Below are 21395 nucleotides of genomic sequence, written 5' to 3'. Positions count from 1 at the left end.
CCTAAATAGCATTATTTATGTCTTTATTTATGAAGAATATTGAAATTTTATTTAATTATGAAACTTAGCGGCCTATAATTATATTTTTAAACTTAGCAATCTATATTTATGTTTATGATCATTTCTTTAACTGATAAAGTTATTCTCATGTGATCATAAGATCACTGATTCGAGCTTTGAAAATAATTTCTTGTAGAAATGTGAGATAAGATACTCTTGTAGTTCGATTCTTCTCCAAATTTCGTGCACAATAAAAGTTTATTTTATCACTTTTTTATTTTTTTAAGGAAAAATTATAAAGAAAATAAAAAGTTTTAAAGGGGGAAAAAGAAAATAAGAGAGAGAGAGAGCAGATTGAAGAAAAGAAGAAAAAATGTCATCTTGGTTTTCTCTTCCTCTTACAAATCCTTTCAAATTCGATGACAACGACGACGGTGCCGGCAGTGAAAAACCCTCATCGCCGGAGGCGAAGGGTTCCGATCCCAATTCATCCGGCATAAAGGAAGATTTCTCAGCCATTTCTCAGACTTTCTCACAGCATCTCCGCGGTGTCGCCGCCTTTCTTGCTCCGACATCTCCGACTCAGTCGGAGCAAGAATCGTCAACTGAAAAATTTAGTGGAATTAAGAGCGATTTAGTGGAGATTGGAGATAGCTTTAAATCGGGTCTATCTTTGTTTTCTTCGAACAAAACTGTTTCAGAAATTTCCAAGTTAGCTTCCAATTTTTTACAGCTTGGTGATGAGTCAAGTAATCGTAAAAATGCTGAAGATGAAGATGGAGATGACGATTATGATGATGAAGAAGAAGAGGAAGTTGTGGGTATTACGGATGAAGTCGTGGATTTTGTTAGCACAATCTCACAGCGGCCTCAGTTGTGGACTGATTTTCCTCTCTCTCTACCCAATGGTAATTTCCTAAATATGTTGTTTTAGTTTACTGACTGTGCTATGGAGTACTATATTACTTGATGATTAGTTTCTTTGAGTGGTGATCACTTGCTGAATGCCCTTTTTTTTTAAAATAAATAAATTGATAATGGTGGTCTTGGTTAGCTTGCGTCCACCTCCGCTCTTTCACTAGATACTTACCACCTCCCAGCGAAGCTCCCGGGTAAATGTAGCTACCAAGACTTAGGCAGATTGAAAACACTTTTTGTCTAAGATGGGATTTGAACCAGTCTCCAAGGGCACCCACTTTATTGACTACTAGGTGACAGTCTTGGGTATTGCTTGTTAAAGGAGCAATTTTTGACTGTAGGGAATGGGTGACCCCTTGGAAGTCCTTGTGTTGCATCCCTCCTTTGATTATCAAAAAAGAAACGAGCAATTTTTGACTGCTTTTTTAATGGCATTGGTTGGGTGACAGCTTGCAACTTGACTAATCCAGCTAGAAGTCTGGCGGGTAAACATCCCCACTATGAGTGACACAAATGAGCTCATGAAGAGTTAGGATTCTGACAGGTTATTCCTATGCAGCAACCACTTACCCATGATCTTTGGGACAATCTTTTGTGTTTGTTTTGGTAGATATTGGCTGAAATCAATTCATGTATGCCTCAATCCACAAATCATTTGGTGTTGGTTACATGATCTTCTATATTAGGTTTGCTCTATTCAGGTCCATTTCATTCCGATAATAAATAAGTGTTTTCTGAATCTCATAGAGATTGATAGATGTCTGATAAAAATCTTTGCGGGCAAAGGATGCAAATTGTTTCCTGTTATGTATAATTTGGCCATTTGGGGTTACTGCATTTGGTATATTATAGGCGCTTCATTGTCACCAAGAGTTGCAGTAGGTGATACATACTTTATATTGATATGATAATGATGGTAGTTTGATCTGTGGTAGTTGAACACTGCTATTAGTCGTGTGTGTGTGTGTTTTACAGAATGTATTATAGTAAGGTATTCATTTTTTTAAAGCCTATGTTTTGTTTTGATGACGGTGGTGTTCGGCCCAACTTTCGCGCACCTCGACTAATTCCACGGGATACCTGGCACCTCCCACCAGCAACTGGTACCGGGTAACTCTGTCCACGAAGGCTAGGACAGATTGGAAGAATCACTTAGTGTTTTTTTTTGTCTCAGCTGAGTTTTGAACCTGAGACCTTAGGGTTCTCAACCACTTTATTGACCACTAGACCACACCCTTGGGTGCAAGCCTATGGTTTTGTTAATGATTTAAGAGGAAAAGTTTGGTATGGTTTTTAGTCACTTCCTGGTGTTGCCGTTACCTTATTTAGTCGTTACCTTATTTTATAGAAAACTTTGTATACAACAACCACAACTACTGCACCTCAGCCCCAAACAGGATGGGCATATAGATGATTTGCATGTATACTTCAAATATCATGCATGCAACCAAGTTTGGCATTACTTATACTCACATTCGGTTAGTAAGGGAAATATACATAAGTAAAGCATATAACAATGATTAAGCAATCCTGTGGGATTCCAGTCCCATAGTGGGAGTGCCACCTTCTCTCTCCCTCCCTTAGATAAAACAAGAAAAGGAAAATGGAAATTATCATTTTTTTTGGCTAATTACCAAACCTAAACTATTAGATGTTGAACTTATGACAACAACCCTCTTCCATCCAGACCCCATCATAGAATTCAAATCATGAATATGAATTCTATATCTTTGCTTCCTTTTCTGTGTCTAATTTGTTTTCTTTTAACGAAATTTTGGGGATGAAGATATTTTGTTTTGATCTAAGGAAGTTTATCAGGTAAGTGACTTTGCGTGTGTACCTGACAGAATGTGTTGGCAGATTGTAAAATGCCACAACTTCCTAAGTTGACAATCTGGATAAGTTATTCATCCATAACCTTTCACATGTATCAGCAAACAAAGTGGCTTTTGCATGCGCACTGGAATATTTCCCTTGATTTGAACCATAGTCTCCCAGGGCACCCACTTTATTGACCACTAGGTGACCCTCTTGGGTCTATAGCTTGTTAAAGGAGCAATTTTTGGCTGTATGGAGAGAGTAGTACTAGGATGGGTGACCCCATGGAAGTCCTCGTGTTGCATCCCTCCTTTGATTATCAAAAAAGAATGGAGCAATTTTTGATTGTGCCTTTTTAATGACATTGGTTGGGTGACAGCTTGCAACTCGAGTAATCCAGCTAGAAGCCTATTGAGTAAACACCCCACACTATGAGTAAAACAAATGAGCTCACGAAGAGTTAGGATTCTGACAGGTTATTCCCTTGCATCAACCACTTATCCATGATCTATGGGACAATCTTTTGTGTTTGTTTTGCTAGATATTGGCTGAAAGGAATTAACGTATGTCTCAATCCACAAATCATTTGGTGTTGGTTACATGGTCTTCTATATTAGTTCTGCTCTGTTCAGGTCCATTTCATTCCAATACGAAATAAGTGTTCTCTGAATCTCATAGAGATTGATACTACAACAACAACAACAACAACAACAACAACAACCCTGTGAAATCCCATAATGTGGGGTCTGGGGAGGGTAGAGTGTACGGAGACCTTACTCCTACCAAGGTAGGACGGCTGTTTCCTGGAGACCCTCGGCTCAATAAAAGCATAAAAAGATGTCAGATAAGGCTAAGAAATTAAAAGCAATATGGGAAAAACAAATAACGAAAGCGTCACAAATAAAATAGAGTAATCAAAGTATAGAGAGTAATAAATAATAACAGAAATAACAGAAATCAGAGCACACGAAATTGTAATGCTCTAATGCGCCTACGAATAGGGAAGAATAACGAGACTATGAACTAGCCTTCTACCCTAATGTGGTTCCTCCGCACCCTCCTATCTAAGGTCATGTCCTCGGTAAGCTGTAACTGTGCCATGTCCTGTCTAATCACCTCTCCCCAATACTTCTTCGGCCTACCCCTACATCTTCTGTAACCATCCATGGCCAGCCTCTCATACCTCCGCACTGGGGCATCTGTGTCTCTCCTCTTCACATGCCCAAACCATCTCAGTCGCATTTCCCGCATCTTGTCTTCCACCTAGGCCACTCCTACCTTGTCCCAAATAGCCTCATTTCTAATCCTGTCTCTCCTGGTGTGCCCACTTATCCATCTCAACATTCTCATCTCGGAAACTTTCATCTTTTGAACGTGAGAAATCTTAACTGGCCAACACTCCGCCCCATACAGCATAGCCGGTCTAACCACCACTCTGTAGAACTTGCCCTTAAGTTTTGGTGGCACCTTCTTGTCACATAGCACTTCGGAGGCGAGCCTCCATTTTATCCACCCTACCCCAATACGATGTGTGACATCATCGTCAATCTCCCCGCTGCCTTGCATGATAGACCCAAGATACTTGCAACTACTTCTCTTTTGGATGGCCTGGGCACCAAGTCTAACTTCTACGTCAACCTCCTGAGGTGTCTCACTGAACTTGTACTCTAAGTACTTTGTCTTGGTCCTACTCAGTTCAACCCTTTAGATTCCAAGGTATGTCTCCAATCCTCCAACTTAGCGTTAACTCCGCTACGAGTCTTATCGATCAGGACTATGTCATCCGCGAAAAGCATACACCATGGCACCTCACCTTGAATTTGTCGCGTCAATCCATCCATCACCAAGGCAAATAAAAACGAACTAAGAGCTGATCCTTGATGCAACCCCATCACCACTGGAAAGTGCTCCGAGTCCCCTCCTACTGTCCTTACCCTGGTTTTGGCTCCCTTGTACATGTGCTTGATCACCCTAATGTATGCCACAGGTACACCTTTAGCCTCCAAACATGTCCATAGTATTTCTCTTTGGAACTTTATCGTAAGCCTTTTCTAGGTCAATGAATACCATATGCAAGTCCCTCTTCCTCTCTCTATACTGCTCCACCAGTCTCCTCATAAGATGGATGTCTTCTGTAGTTGAGCGTCCCGGCATAAATCCAAACTGGTTCTCTAAAATAGACACGCCTCTCATAGAAATTGATAGTGGCCGATAAATGGGCAAAGGATGCAAATTATTTCCTGTTATATATAATTTGTCCATTTGGGCACTCTCTTTGGTATGTTATAGCACTTCATTGTCACCAAGAGTTGCAATACGTGTGACTTACTTTATATTGATATGATGACGACGGTGTTTGATCCTGGTAGTTGAACAATGCTATTAGTTGTTATCTTCCAATATTATGTTGTTCGTTTACTCTTGGAGTGTGTGTTTCACAGAATGTATTATAGTAAGGTATTCATTTTTTTCAAGCCTATGGTTTTGTTCATGATTTTAGAGGTAAAGTGCGGTATGGTTTTTAGTCTCTTCCTGATGTTGCCGTTACCTTATTTTATAGAATGCTTTGTATACAACAACTACTATACCTCAGCCCCAAACAAGATGGGCATATAGATGATTTGCATATATACTTGGCATAACATATACTCACATATGGTTAGTAAGGGAAATTATACATTAACTAATCGCATATAAAAATGATTAAGCAATTCTAAGGGATTCCAGTGCCATAGTGGGGCTGCCAACTGCTCCCCCCCCCCCCCCAAAAAAAAATAAAAAAATAAATCCTCTAGATAAACAAGAAAAGGAAAAATGGAAATTATCAAAAGAATTGGGCTAATTACCAAAACCTAAACTATTAGATGGTGAACTTTTGACTATAACCCCTCTTCCATCCGGACCCCATCAATGGTATAGAATTCAAATCATGACTATGAATTCTATACCTTTGCTTTCTTTTCTCTGTCCAATATTTTCTTTTAACCAATTTTTTGGGCTGAAGATATTTAATTTTGATCTAAGAAATTTATCAGGTAAGTGACTTTGCTTGTCTACCTGACAGAATGTGTTGGCAGATTGTAGCATTGCAACAACTTCCTAAGTTGAAAATCTTTATGGGTTATTAATCCATAACCTTTCACATGTATCAGCAAACCAAGTGGCTTTTGCATGCGCACTGGACTCTTTTCCTTAAGAATCTCTTTTTTAATCTGTTGGTTTCATTAGTGTGGATAAAAATAACATGTAAAACAGAAACTTGACAGGCTGAAAGGGAAAACACAAGCTAGACTGTGTTTGCTAGTTCTTTATGCCTGCAAAGTAGAAGAGCAGAAATCAAAGCTAAAAATAATTAAAATGTAATTAGTGGATTTGTGATTGCCAGTGGGGTATAAAGTTATAGATAATTGATGGTTACTGCACATTTGGAAGAGGTGATATTTTTTTAATAATTGTTTGTCAGTTCCAGTTTGCACGCACCTCAACTGATTCCACGGGATACTTGCCACCTCCGACCAACAACAGGTACCCGGTAACTCTGGCTATCAAGACTAGGACACGGATGGGAAGAAATCACCTATTGGTTTTGTTTTTGCTGGGATTTGAACCTGAGATTTCATGGTTCTCAACTCACTTCATTGACCACTAGGCCACACCCTTGGGTGCAGAAGATCTAATATTTATCATTATGAGGTTTCTTAATATGATTGTTTATGTTGATGCCTCATGCTCATCTGATAATGACTGGCATCCTGTGAGTGATTATAAAGTGCAATGCAGTTCTTTTGTCCACTGTAGTGCAAGCATTGGTTCTCCTCAGAGTAGTTCTTTCTGAAGGATGTTATCTTCAACTTTTAGTTCTTTAATTCGCCTATGATGCTATATTTTGAAGTATTTTTTTAATCCTATTTTATTTATCTGGAATTAACTTGTCGAACAATTCTATGTTGCTCTGCACACTTCCTAAAGAAGACTTCGTTAGTGTAGAACATTATTTTAAAAAAAATAGGCTAAATACCTAGATAACCCCTTAAACTTGGCATGTTTGTAAGTTAAACACTTCAACTTTGCAAGTGACCAGACAGATACGTGATCTTGCCCCCAATGTGTCTTTTAAATACAAATATCTAATGCGGCAAATTGTGTATTTCACAATTAGTTTTGAGCGCGTGATAGTTTTTTTTAAAAAAATTATTTTATATCTGCTAAATCCTAAAAGATTTGGTCATCCCCTCTGGCAAATAACTGGTTGGCAAAATTAGCCATTCCAGCAGGAATTCCTCTCCCTTATTAAAATCGAAAGCAAGATCAAAGATACTTCATAATCAGATCAATAGATATCTCAAAAATACAGAATTTTAAACTTAAAAACGAAACCTAGACCAAAATAAAGGAATGAAGGTTCACTAATCCATCGTCCTTTACAGATTCACCACCGGAATGTTGTCTTCTTCCGGTGTTTCAAGAAGGTGGTGATGGAGAAATTTTGCACTAAAATCATCCGCATCACAAAGAATAAGCTCGAACCTAAATTGAACCTAATAACAAATATCACCCACTATAAAAAATGAATGGAAATCAAAAAGGAAGAAGGGGACATCCACATGAAGGGTTTGAGGAAACAGAGGAGATCACCTTGACTGTGAACAGAGGGGAAGGTATGGGGTGGGATACTGGGATTTGTCTAATTGTTTTTTATTTTTGTAGTTTTTGTTACCTTAACTACACGTGTCATCCAATTATTGGTTCACTTTAGCAAGTGCATTTCACCCATTTGATCTTATGGACATTAGTGTTTACAATATACTTTTTTGGCAAGTATAGGTGTCTATCTGGTCACTCTCTAAGTTAAAGTTTCTTAACTTACAAAATGTGCCAAGTTTAAGGGGCTATCTAGGTATTTATGTAGAAAGTGTATAACTAGAATAAATAGCAGTGAATTTCCCATTTTGTTCTTTTCAGTGTACCACTTCTGGATGCTTACACAAACTTTATATGTCAATCAAATGGAGTAGTTCCTTGTTTAGGCCTCGGTTGCACAACTATTCTTCATGTTTCTTGTAGCCTCTGATTGACGTTTATCAATTTTTCTTCAGATTTTTCCATGTCTGATAATCAGAAAGAACATGTGGCATCCATTGTGCAGTTTGTGCCTGGACTTGAGTCCTTGAGGCAGAAGGTTTGCCATGAATTATCTGATCGGCAATTTTGGATGATCTATTTTGTTTTATTGCTTCCAAGGTTGAATGGGAATGACTTGGAGCTGTTGTCAACTCCTGAGGCAAGTTTCTCTCTGATAAGTTAATATATTGAATGACGTTTTGCCCGCAATTCTTTCATAAATGGTGAGCAGACAGGAGACTGTCAAATTGAGAAAAATCTACAATCCTGTAGATTAAAAACTGTATGCTCTGGTGGGATGTTCTTGACCCGCATTTTACATACTTAAAGAATTACAATTTTGATTGGGTCATCATTCTAATTACATGCTTCAAGGATTACAATTTTGATTGGGCCATCATTCCAACTGTAGCTCTAAAGTACTGCTACTACATCACATCTCAATTACTGAACAATCAAACTATCCAATTCATTGATGGAAGTTGAATTAATTGTACTCTTAGTTTCTGTGTCTTCTGAACCGGGCAGTTTCTATAATGAGAGAATGGAGGTTTACATGGCCTCTAGAGAATATTTAATACCATCTATTGGCCTAAGCTTGGTTAGTATTTTGCTGAAGCTTGACATTGCGGAAGTGATGAGTTTTTTAGATTTATTTAACATTTTTTCTCCTCCTAGTTGTTCCTTTTTTTGTGTGTGAGAGTGTGGGGGAAGGGTGTTTGATGGTGGTTGAAGTTGGGGAGAGATGAGAACTTCAGATCATCTTATTTCCTTGTTACACCATTCTGCTAGAACCTTAGGAATCACCTAATTTCATGGAATTGATTACCCTGAGAAATCTGAGGCTTATATTTCTCATGTTCCTTACACAGTCAGCCAACGAAATACTGTTGTTTTCCAACTATGGCTACTAGTTGAATGAAGCTGAAATTTATCTGGGTGCAACTTAGAAAGTTCCAGTGTCAATTTTAGCCAGAGTATTTCAGGTCCCATAGGAGCTTTAGTTACGTGAAAAAAATTGAAAGGCACCAAAGAGGTGCTGCCTCTACAGAGATGCCAATATAGAATTGAGAAAACATGGACACTGTTATTGATTTATCTTCATAAGAGCTTCATTAGTATCCCCAAAAACTCTTAAGTGCCACAAAAGTTTAGTTTGAATCTTTCTAGACTCATTCATGATCCTACTACATATTCCCAATCCTTGAAACCAGAAGCACCAGCAGGGATGATGACTAACTCGAGCTAGTCCAAACCTGAGGTAATCTGAGGGAGTTCATGAGTAATCCACCTCCATATGGAAGTGCTACAACTTACTTCACTAATATCTAGCTCTTTCCTTTGCATCAAACTTATAAGAAATGATGTCTGCTATATACTTGATTATGTTATTGCAGACTAGTGATTTAATGTTTTATTGCTTTAGTTTTCATATTTACTATTATCCTTATTAGATCCTTATTCTCTAGTAAATTGTTCTCCACTTGAAGGGATGATTGTCTCTTTATTTTCCTTCTACATGAAAGTAGTTATCCATTAAAAGTTTAATGTAGTAATTATCTCGTCATCTGGATTCGTAGTTGGATTGCAAAGTAGTCTGGGTTTCCCTTCCTGAGAGTCTGCTTCGACATCTGCTTCTGAGGGGCAATTTGCTCTGTTTTGACATGATTCTGTAACCAATGGAGCATCAACCTTCGAACTTTGAAGTTGATCTTCTTCTGAAACCAACGACGGTATAGAGAGAGCATTAAATCTGTTGTAATATGGGTTTGGCTTGTGTCCCACCCCTTTCTTGTTGCTTGTAATTATTTGAAGCACTCATTTCTCTAAAGAAGGAAAAAAGAAAACAAAAATACCTGGATGGGGTGGCTACTGGCGGCAGTGAGGGAGATGGGGGTGGCAGCGGGGAATGGCTGTCGTGGCTATGGATGGTGGTGTGCTGATGGGTTAGGGCGTTGGGGTGGGAAGGAGGGAAATTTTGAGAGAGGAGAGGAAAAATGGTGGAAACTCGACCACTAGATCTGGATTTTTTTTTCAAAGGGCCAACATGGTCAATATTATCGGTCGGTTAGAGATTAATATTTTTACGAATACTGCTCAAGTCTATTGGTTTAACTAAAATAAATATTTTGTGGTAAATCTTAACGACTGTTTCGGTTGGTTTTTCAATTTCCCGCAAATTGGAGCTAAAATAACTGAGTTAAAAAAAAGAGTTTCGCTTAAACCGTCCAGTCATTTCTTTTGGTTCGTCGCTTCTGGTAGTTTTATCTAACAGTAGTTTGTTTTCTACTAACGTTGTTACACCTTGGACAATTTGGAGAACACCTACATACCCGATGCCATCTGTATAAGTCATGCTGAGGAAAATGTACAAAATGTAGGCTACATCCAAGTCTCGTCTTGGCATTTGAGATTTGAGGGAAGAATGATGTAGTCTACTACCTGTGAAAGATAGTTCTGTAAGTACAGTGGAGGCTTCAACTGGCTTGAGTTCAGTAAATAATAGTGTAGGCTTCAACTGGCTTGCCTTGTGAAGATCTAATCCTCAAAGTATGTTCTTCCCTGTATGGCTGTGTATCTATCAACTTTTTCAACCCAATAGCCTTCCTCCCTGAAATGCCCAAGTTATTGCCTTTTCAGGTGGTTGCAGCGGTTTACATCTAATCCAACATATAGCACATATAATCTCAAATGGATTTGGGATAAGAGATGATTTACTCACTTTTTTTCCAGGGGGTTGTTTGTTCTATGGAGGAGTGTAGAGTTTTCTTGGTCATATTTGTTTTTCCGTTTTCTCATATTTGCACGTGGTTCTCTTTTGTTGACTTTTTCTGAACGAAAATTTATGATGACATGATCATCGTTTTCAAGGAAACAACCTTTCTACCTAAGGTTTGCATACATCTTACCATCCTCACACCTCACTTGTAGGATTACATAAATTGTTGTTGTTGATCTTCTTTTTCAAGTTAATTTGACTTTTGCTGTAGATTGTTGAAGCAAGGGAGACACTTCTGCAGCAGTTGCAAAGTAAGAACTCTGAGACTGTTGATGCATCTGAGAAGGATGTCAAGGTCAGTGGACAGCACGGGTCTGAAAGTAAATTGGAGGAACAAAATATTTCAGCGGAGACTGCAAAAAATGCCTCTCAAGATAAAGATAGTTTGCATGGCGAGAAACGTCAAGAGCAGTTAGAAGATGAAAAGACCAAGGATACAACCTCATATGCTGATAAGAATGAGGACGACGTCTCTTTCAGTGATCTTGAGGATGATGATACCGATATATCAGATAAACTGCAAGGAAGCAAGCCCACACACAGAAAGAAAGTTTCCTCATCTAGTGAATCCCATGAATGGATTCAACTAAATGAGAACTCTAGAGGTCAAGGTAGTCAGCAGAAGGCTGGTCAATCGAGTCACCGGGATAAAGATTCCGAAGGTGAGGAATCCAGTGACTGGCTCACTGTTGATGACGTTGATTCAGACAGTTTGGCCGCTAATTGATTCCTCCAACTCTGTAAATGTTTCTTCTAGTACTCTTATAAATTTATCACCTTGTAGATTTTTGTGGATGTCTTTGAAAATAAGTCAAAACAACCCCCTACCACTCCCCACCCCACCCCACCACCCCAACCCCAAAAGAAAAAAAGGAAGAAAAGAAAGAAATAGAGAGATCAGTTAACATGAGTTCACATGTCAGCTGACCTCCTTGGTGCCAGAATTGGCAGAAACTGGTATTGCTGCTTGTTGGTTTGATTGTCACTTTCTTTATATTGTACATGATTTATTACTGTTCTTTCAGAATGCTGTTATTTGTTTAGATTAGTGAATTCACCCAATCAGTTATGGGGCTGGATTTTATTTTTTTTAAACAAAATGTTAATGCCTTGCAAAAACATTAGAAGGAACTTTTATTTGGGCATTCTTGCGCTTATCGTCCAGAACTATACCCTTAACATTGTATCAACAAGTATATCTGCGCCAAGAAAATTAGTAATACGTTAGGAAGAAATTAGTACAAGAAGCTATGGATCTTTAGACACTGCGAAAGGATAAAACATGAGGTGTTCGGAAATAGTTGAAGTAGGTGAATAGGAGGATTACTATAAATCCAAAACCAAGAAAGGAAAAATAGTCTCTTCCTTTTCTAACTTTTCATTTGACCCTAGATTTCCAGAACAATACAACAATTATGCATCAGTTGCTAGAACTACATAAAATTGAAATACATGTGTCCACTGATATGCTGTTTCATAAATTTCTTCGCCATTTTTTTTTAAAAAAAAGAAAGTTCAAAATAACATTGAATTAATAAAAGGTCTTTTAGCTACTCTTATTCAAGTATTGCTGGTGCATGTACTCTTCATATTTTATCTTTTTATGAAGTAAGATATCATAAAAGTATCAAGGAGATGCATAGAAATTACAAAATTAAGAGTCTCAGCTCATTTATAGTCAAAGTGATACATAACTAGAGAGCTAACAAAGTTTTAAATTATTTAGCCTTCATGTTGTAGCCACATGTTTTAAATCTAAAATAGAGTGAAGGGTCAAAGAATATACCTATCCTAGTTGTTTGAGTTTCATACCTGAAATTTCAAGTAGGAAAAGTGAACACTTGATAGTTCAGGTATGAAACTCAAAAAAAAAAGGTACTTTGACGGATTTGTAGACTAGTCATCACTTTCCAGCAAAATTGATCTATGATCTAAGATAACCTTTGGGAGAAAGTTGGTTTATAGAGCCAAAAGTATCATTCCATTCATTAGAGATTAGAAATCTAAATTTCTGGAAGCTTTGAGCAGATTCTTCTCCCCTAAACCAGACGTAGTAAGCTCCTTGTTATGGGATTCAAACAATTCCATGTCCTAAATAAAGTTAGAGAGAAGCTCCTCATAGCTCTTGACCTTCTTACAGCAAGAACATATGCAATATAATTACATAGGTGGAGATTGGAAAGGGTAGAGTGTACTCAAACCTTATCCTTACCTCGTAGAGGTAGAGAGGTTATTTCTAAAATATATTTGGCTCAAGTGACTCACATCAAAGCAGTTTGAAAAAAAAAATACAGAAGCAAAGTGGACAGCAAATAATATGGAAAGCATTACATAGCATTCAGAAAACAAGAAAAAATAACAGTAGACAAACAATGCGATAACCGAAGCTCAAGAAACAACAGGGAGTAACAGAAATCATAGGACAGGACTACTGATATGAACAGAGAAATAGGTATGGTGCTCTTGACCTTGTATGCAATTGAATCTTTCAGGTTCTTAACTGCACACATTGAAATACCCTGTACCACCCATTGATCATTACATAAACCCTTGACTGCAGATACCTCCTCCCAAAATTGTAATCTTTCCCAATTGGAGTATGGCTTATAAACTCCAGTGAAGGATGTCTGGCTTCCACTTTTGTACCAGACTTTCATCAATCATAACTCAATTATCGTCTTCTCACCATGATTTGATCCTTACAAAGCGATCATACATGTTGGACGTTTTGATTTCCATTCCCCTTCAACAAGGAAAGGATAATAACTGAAAAATTATACTCTGCGCAGACTAACTTGCTACTTGCTTTCTTTGAGGATTTTTTGAGAAAAGGGCGATGAAAGTCGATTGACTCTTTTAACTACTTATTACATACCAGACTTTCATCAATCATAACTCAATTCTCATCTTCTCACCATGATTCGATCCTTACAAAGTGATCATACTTGAAGTTTTGGATACTTTGTAGACATACTCATGAATTTTCCTTCCCCATCTTCTGCGTATGTTACCTTGCAATCTGAAGTTGATTCGAGAGCTCACATATCCATCGGAGATTCTCATCAACGATTTTTAACCTGCTTGTGAATCGATGGCCACACTCGATTAAGAAAAAAAACAAGTAATTATGGCCTTCGTAGAACTATTAATTCAAAGGACTTCTCACCAACAAGAAAGAAAGTTTTTGCACCATCAAAATGCAGGCAAGAAGTTTTGCACCATCAAAATGCAGGCAAGAGAGTCATGTGTTTTTTGTCCAAAGAAATCTTTTTCCTCAAGTGGTTTCTCTTTCTTTTATGCTGAACTAAATAAGTACATGCGAGCACGTATCTATATATAGTCACATATCCTTTTTTCCATGTATTGTTATTACATATTCTATAATGTATAACATACAAGATAATACAGAAATTCTTGCATAAGTATGCATGTATCATTTTATGTTATCTCGAAAACCGAATGTTCTATTTATAAGGCAACACTTACTTACCAAAACTAAACATTGCATTGATATTGCACAGTTTTTATGTTAGATTTTTCTTTTCAATAAAGGAAACAAAATGAATCTCAAGGGACGGAAACTTAGTGCATTAACCAAGTTCAAATAATCATACGCCCAATAGCTGCATAAACAACATATTACATTTTGACCTTGTTGATTGAGAATCTTACCTGTGCTTTATCGGTTTGTCTGCCCCTAATAAGTAATTCTGACCACGTCCTATAGGGATCATCGAATCATTAGCTGAATTTCTGAAAGAGTTTTCAGAATGCTACTTCAATTAAAGATCGAGTCGAAGGAACAGTCAAGCTAAAGCAAATGCACCTAAAGAATGACGGCTCCAGAGGCGCTGCCACATGTGCCAGCACCGACAAGCTTTTTTCCACACAGAGGGGAGGAAGTGCTTGCTGCCAACTTGCCAGCCCTTGATCAATTAGTGGAGCATTCTAAACCTACATCAACAATCAATGAGGCACACATATTTCAACAGCTAATTGAATAGCCATTATCTCATAATACATAGTTGTAGTTTTTAGTTTGGGGTGCCAATAGTAGCATAGTTCCTTAGTTGTCCTTCCTCGTACAGATTACAATATAGGTGATTTTCATGCTGCCTTTAGTGGAAATATACTAGGCACACCTAGATGCACAAGGAAATGCACATATGATCACTTGGCTTTGGAAACAGGACACAATTTTGTTTAATTATCATGTGAATTGAATAAAATCCTCACCTCCGTTGCCCGAACTCTCCACAATTGTTGCCGCACCAGTGTCATATCCTCCAAAAATGCACTACTTTTGGAGGATCCGACATGCGCCCGTCGACATTTTTGAAGAGTTCGAACAACATATATCCTCACTAGTCATGGAAAACAAGTCAATAGGAGTGGCAGGTGAACAAGACAACCACTACTTGTTTCAAGTTTCTTACACACCAATACTATTACTATTAAGCACATTAACCATCTACAACACCAATAAGATATGAATAATATGCCCGGGGGGGGGGGGGGGAGGGGGGGAGATTAAGAAAATCAATAACACAGCTAATTAAGTCACTAAACGAATCAAGTATAAGATGCAGAAAAGCCCGTTCACAACAATTGTCCTCTGCTTGACTGTTACTGTCGGAACACTACTTCACATGAAGGAAAAAGAAGAAAAGAAAACCAACTATAGACTCTCTCAGTTTACTCTGCTATCCATGAACCTGACCAGCTGTCCATGCATATTTACGGTTTCAGAATGTCGCTGAACAATTATCGAAGAATCATTTTACTGTTGATTGAGTTTACGAGCTAGTATCAAGACCTCCTTACTCTTTTATCAGCAGGCTGCAATAAGCTTGCAGCAGCAAGGGAACCAGACTCTGGCCTTGGAACTGGATTAAAGGTGAATCCTGTCAAATAACTAGGACCATTTTGAGAGGGTATGGGAGGTGGCACTTTGGAATTGGCAGGCAGATGATAGAGAGGAGATGGTTGTGAAGAAAAACTGGTATGGGTTGTGGCAGATGATGGATAAGGAAACACTGATCCTGTAGGAAGAGGCGGAAACGTTCTTGAGGCTGAGTTTGAAGATTCAGGCAGTAAGGTTTTTGGTGGTTCATTTGTTCTTTCATTCTGAGCATATGGTGGCAACCATTCAGGCATATCATCATCACAAAATAAGTTCTTCTTACCCGAGCTATTAAACGGAACCATCGGTGAACCAGATGCAAAAACAGTAACTGTCACTGGAATAGCATGACTTTGGCTGTTATGTTTTTCTTCCATTTGCCTAGAAGCAGTGGCCAGTTGACTATGGTCATTAACATTTCTAGCTAGGGGCATCTCTTTACTGACCGATATTACTGACCTAGGAATACTCATGCAAACTGAAGGTGCCACAGGTCTGGTGGGCTGTTTAGACATATCTAAAAGTCTACTTCCAGAAAGTTGAAGCCTATTGCCAAGAATGGATCCATCGGAACAATGGGAACTTGAAGATATTCCACTAGCAGTTCTAAAGTCAAACTCAGGGAGATCATCATCATCTGAAAATGCCATTTTTCGTTTTGATGCATTGGGCAGCAATGATGTTACAGGTTTTGGGAGGTTCGTGCTTTCCTTGGGTGGTTCATCATTTGACTGGTTGGCACAAGAAGCTTCACTGCTCGACAAGTGCCCTTTAGATCCCCAAAGATGCGAACTGGAAAGTTCAGATTCTTTTTGCTGAAAAGGGGGTGACTTCACACCTGAAGCTGTAAAGGCTGTCCTGCTTGCGGAATCAATACCAACACTCTTGCCACCAGTGACATTTGCTTGTTCAAGATTTGCGAAAGAGCTGAGTGGGGCAGATGTGTTTGAGTTCTCAACTGATGGCACAGATAAAGAACCTTGTCCCCCACCTTGCAACATAGAAGAATCAGATGGAGACTTTTGAAGCTGCTCCTGCAAAGAATTAGCCTTTTCCTCAGATTTTTTAAGAACAGAAGTCAAAGTCGTTCGATTTTTCCTCCATACAACACAACCAATCATCAACTCAGAGTTCCCTTCGACAGCTGCCATTCCCTTGAAGAAACCATATTTTGCAAGAATAGTGATAATTGCATTGCTCGGGGGACAAAGATAAATATCAACACCTGGAGAGAGGTTTGCAAACCCGACTCTATCACCTTTTAAATATTCTCTTGCAACCTAATGAAGACAACACTACCTTAAGCAGGGGAACATTTACAGAATCAATATGCTTCATTTATTGGTAGGCATACATTTACCTGTTTCATGCCCTTGAGTCCTTTTTCAGGAGCTCCCTCCTTGAAGCAAATAGAAATTACCTGAACACAAAACAATTTACTTAATACTAAGAGCCCGTTTGGATAGGCTTAAAAAAAATAACTTTTATGTATGAAGTGCTTTTAGAACTTTGAAGTGCTGAAAATTATTTTTATAAATAAGCAGTTGAGTGTTTGGATAAAAGTGCTTATGATGTGAATTTTAGGGTTAAAAGAATAAAAAAAGGTAGTTTGGGAATTTAGTTAAAATATAAGGGATATAAAAGTAATTTCCATGGTCAAACAAAATGGCTTTAAGCACTTAGGAAAAAAAAAGTTAGAAATCCCAACTTTTCATTTTTGACTGACTTTAAGAACTTTATGGCTTAAAGTTAGCATTAGGCAAACACGTCCAAAAGCTAAAAAGGGGCTTTAAGTTGGTTTTGACCAACTTAAAGCCCATCCAAACGGGCTCTAAATCACACTAATACAGAGAATGTATCTGAATCATCTGATCACTAAAGCATATAATCTGAAATAGCCTTATTGTGCCTTGATGCACTAAATATTAGCTTTTTTGCACTAAGGACTTGTAAAGCCTTTTAACAAGGTGGGCAACCTCCAACTGGACATCGAAAGCATAAAGAATTTTTTTTTTTTCTAGTAACCAAGAAATCCCCAAGGAATAAAGGTGAACGGACTTGGTAGATGATGGGCTTGCCTCTCTACCCTTCTCCACTTAAATATCTGGCTTTTTATCTATGGAAGGTTTGAATAAAAGCATGGATAATTATTTTTTTGAAAGTGGTAACTTGTATTCCTGAGCATTAAGGGCTATGCTTGCCACCTCCAAAAAGTAGTAACAGAGAAGGGAAAAAGAAAAACAGAAATACTTACAAAGAACCTATGAAATCCACTAATTGGATTTCCTCTTCTATATTTTGTTCTTTACACTAAAAACCTAAGGAAGTAATTACTTTCCATTTAATCTTCTGTATTGAGTATTCTTTTCCTTCAAAAATCCTCTGATTCCTTTCCTTCCAAATATTCCACCAGATACAAGCAGGTACCATCCTCCACCACTTCTTTGACTCTTGTTGTCCCCCTTTTGATCCAACAACTCGATTAGTCTGCTGTGTGTTCTGCCATACACCAGTTTAGGCTAGATAAATTGAAGAATAAAGCCCATACTTGTGTTGTTACTTTGCAATGAAAAAATAAGTGTTTGTTGGTTTCCAGTGCCTCTTTGCATAGTAGGCATCTAGAGGCTATGTTGATGCCCCTTTTCTATAATGCTTCATGAGTCAAACAGGCTCTCCTAGCTACCAACCAGACAAAACACTTCACTTTAGTGGGAGCCACACTCTTCCAAACAGCACTCCATGGCCCTGTTATCCTTCCTCCAGTTACCGATAAACCCCACTTATACAATCGGTTGACAGAGAATCTTCCATCTGGGCATTGTCTCTGTAATAGACTGTCTGTTTCCAAATTAGTGCCTGGAAAGCTGTCTATCATATAAAGTAGTTCAATTACCCCTTCAATCTCCCAGTCATTTAACAACCTTCTAAATACCAAATTCCACCCTTGTTGAGACCACAACTCACTGATTTTGCTATCTGGATGCACACTGATAGAATAAAGTCCAGGAAACAAACTTTGAAGAGATCCTTGACTAGTCCAGTCTTCTTTCCAGAATAAAACCTTATCCCCCCTACCAACTTTAACTTTTGTATTAACTTCTAAAGCCAGCCAAAAGCTTCTAATAGTCCTCCAAACTCCAACTCCATAAGTGGTTGTTACTTCACCTGAACACCATTCCCCTTCATGGGCAAATTTGTGTTGTATCACCTCTTTCCATAGTGCATGTTCCTCTTGGTTGTACCTCCATAGCCACTTGCTTAGCAGACTTTTGTTCTGTAACTTGAGCTTCCTTACTCCCAAACCCCCATAATTCCTCCCTTGTTGAACTTCTGCCCATTTTACTAAATTGAAATTGCTCTCAATTTTATTTCCTTGCCAGAGGAAATTCCTTCTCAAAGCATCCAGAATTTTGATCACTTCACCAGGTAAAAGGAAAAGGGACGTCACATGAGTTGGTAAGGAATCTAGCACAGAGTTTATTAAAGTGACTCTACCTCCCAATGAAAGGTATTGAGACTTCCAAAGTGCCAACTTCCTTTCAGCTTTCTCAATAATTCCATCCCAAATAGTAATTGCTTTATGTTTTGCCCCCAATGGCATGCCTAGATAGACTGTTGGTAACTTCTCTACCTTGCACCTCAAGATGTTTGATAGTGTTTGTATCTGTTGGACTTCTTTTACAGGAAAAATACTGTTTTTTCTCCAGTTAAACTTGAGTCCAGAACAAGCCTCAAAAACTACCAGAATCACCCATAAATAGCATAATTGTTCATGGTTTGCTTCACAGAACACTATTGTATCATCAACATACAGTAAATGTGTGAACTCCATATTCTCATTTGCCCTATTTCTTATATTAAAGCCTCTGATCAAATTATTTTGCGATGCTTTCCTCATCAAATAGTCCAATCCCTCCATAGCTATAATAAAAAGGAATGGAGATAGAGGATCCCCTGTCTAAGTCGTCTTTCTGCTGGAAAAAAACCTGCAGGTTCTCCATTAACAAGGATGGAGAACCTGGTGGTTTTAATACAAAAGTCTATCCAACCGAGCCATCTATTTCCAAACCCTATCTAAGAGTGTTGATCAGGAACTTCCAATTTAAATTGTAATACGCTTTCTCAATATCCAACTTGCACATAACCCCCAGTACATCTCCTCTAATTCTAGTATTAATACAGTCACTAGCAATTAAAGCAGCATCCATTAGCTGTCTACCTTTAATGAAAGCCATCTGATGTTTGTTCACAAGCTTCTTATATCACCCTTTCAATCTCTCTGTTAGAACCTTGGCTATGATTTTATACACCCTTGTGATCAAACTGATTGGTCTAAAATCTCTCAGATTATTTGGACCCACCTTCTTTGGAATCAAAGCTACAAATGTAGCATTAAAACTGTTTTCAAATTTCTGATGAGTGTGGAAGTTGTGGAAGGTCAACATTAAGTCATTTTTTACAGTTTCCTAGAAAGTTTGAAAAAAAATCCATTGTGTAACCATCCGGGCCAGGTGCCTTGTCTACTGCACACATTTTGATCCCTTCCGACACCTCTTCCTCTTCAAACCTTCTTGTAAGCCATTGTTTCTCCTCCATAGTAATAGTTTGATCATCAAAAATATTCAAATCTGGTTGCCAACTTTCAGATTCTTTGTAAAGATTTCGATAGAAATCCACAATGGACCTCTTAATTTACATAGAATCAGAGGACATAACCCCATCGATCATCAAAGAATCTATAGTGTTGATTCTCTTATGAGCAGTGGCAACAACATACCCAGTGTAGTTCCGCAAAGTGGGGTCTAAAAAGGGTAGAATATGTGCAGACCTTACCACTAGCATGGAGAACTATTATGAGACATGAAATATTTAAGTCTAACTGTTGAAAATTCAACATTATAGTACCTGATGATGCAATTACATTTCAATTCCGAGAAAGTTAGGGTAGAAAAAACACAGACTAACTCAAAGACTTGGGACCTTGGCTTAGTAATGAATGAAGGAAGCTTTTCGAGCTTTCTCCGTCAGCGGAAGAATTCCTCATTTGTGAGCTATTGGGGATCTATTCTCATGAAGGAATGAAAGGATTGACTTTTCTTGCCTGATACTTCCTTCGGTTCAAAATATATGTCCAATTAGCCTTTTCATTTTGGTTCAAAGTGTTCACTTATATAATCAAGAAGGAATTAATAATTTTCATTCACATTTACCCCTATTTAGATAAGTGAGCTTTTTATGTAAATCAAGAAAATTGATTAAGATAATAGTTAAAGTCAAAAACACACCTAATGTATCCTAATTTTTTCAAGTTTAATACTTGAATTAATAGGTGAGCCAGTTTCCTACCTGAACTATCACCAAATGCTTATCGAAACACACTTCGTCGCTGATTAGACCAAGTGTTCGCATACAATGGTTTCTAGGCATGTAACTTCATTTTCTCATAAAATTTCGTCCACATGACATATGTAACGGCTATATGAGCTGACCCATTAATTTTTTTATTTTTAAAAAGAAAATCAATTATTTTCTTTAAAACCCTAAGCTCTCCCCTTCTTCTTCATCATTTCTCAACCATTTTTCTTCATTTCTTCTTCTCTACTGCAGATTTTCTCAACCTACTTCTTCTTCATTTATCAGCAATTTTCTTCATTTTCTTCTTCTATAAGGGCTAATCATATTTTCTTCTTTGTTTTGTTCCCCTTCTTCTTTTTCATTGGTTATATTTTCTTCTCTTCTTCTATCCATAGGATATCAAGACCTCTATGATTTGAGCAGAAATTTACGTAGCTTGAGCCCACTAGAGTGACCTTATAATATCTGCCCAATCAAATCTTTCTATTTGTTCATCATTAA

The 21395-nt window shown here is 37.9% G+C and overlaps 2 protein-coding genes across 6 annotated transcripts in view; one reads left to right on the top strand and one right to left on the bottom strand.

Moving 5' to 3' along the window:
- Nucleotides 1-326: 326 nt before the first annotated feature.
- LOC129891420 (uncharacterized) lies at nucleotides 327-11705 on the top strand. The gene is made up of 3 exons (XM_055966782.1): nucleotides 327-908; nucleotides 7833-8017; nucleotides 10848-11705. The coding sequence occupies exons 1-3, from the start codon at nucleotides 374-376 to the stop codon at nucleotides 11361-11363; spliced, it is 1236 nt and encodes a 411-aa protein (XP_055822757.1). The 5' UTR covers nucleotides 327-373; the 3' UTR covers nucleotides 11364-11705.
- Nucleotides 11706-13685: 1980 nt separating this feature from the next.
- Nucleotides 13686-21395, bottom strand: part of LOC129891416 (uncharacterized) — a 32003-nt gene continuing 24293 nt past the window's right edge. For 4 of the 5 annotated variants that reach the window (XM_055966774.1, XM_055966775.1, XM_055966773.1 and 1 more), the window contains exons 4-8: nucleotides 16900-16959; nucleotides 14873-16819; nucleotides 14463-14590; nucleotides 14309-14357; nucleotides 13686-13713 (exon numbers count right to left, since the gene is read on the bottom strand). In XM_055966774.1, the coding sequence (XP_055822749.1) occupies nucleotides 15446-16819; nucleotides 16900-16959 (1434 nt within the window). In that variant the 3' untranslated portion in view covers nucleotides 13686-13713; nucleotides 14309-14357; nucleotides 14463-14590; nucleotides 14873-15445. The remainder of the gene's footprint in view (nucleotides 13714-14308; nucleotides 14358-14462; nucleotides 14591-14872; nucleotides 16820-16899; nucleotides 16960-21395) is intronic. The other variant, XM_055966777.1, reaches the window with a different exon arrangement.

This window comes from Solanum dulcamara, chromosome 6 (genome assembly GCF_947179165.1).
Source record: "Solanum dulcamara chromosome 6, daSolDulc1.2, whole genome shotgun sequence".
In the NCBI taxonomy this organism is placed as follows: Eukaryota; Viridiplantae; Streptophyta; class Magnoliopsida; order Solanales; family Solanaceae; genus Solanum; species Solanum dulcamara.
The sequence above is the reverse complement of the archived record's forward strand: the minus strand, read 5'-3'. Positions and strand labels throughout refer to the sequence as shown.

Coding starts and splice junctions, on each gene's coding strand:
- LOC129891420 (XM_055966782.1), top strand. CDS start 374: ATGTCATCTTGGTTTTCTCTTCCTCTTACAAATCCTTTCAAATTCGAT. Junction 909..7,832: donor TCCTCTCTCTCTACCCAATG/GTAATTTCCTAA, acceptor ATTTTTCTTCAG/ATTTTTCCATGTCTGATAAT. Junction 8,018..10,847: donor AGCTGTTGTCAACTCCTGAG/GCAAGTTTCTCT, acceptor CTTTTGCTGTAG/ATTGTTGAAGCAAGGGAGAC.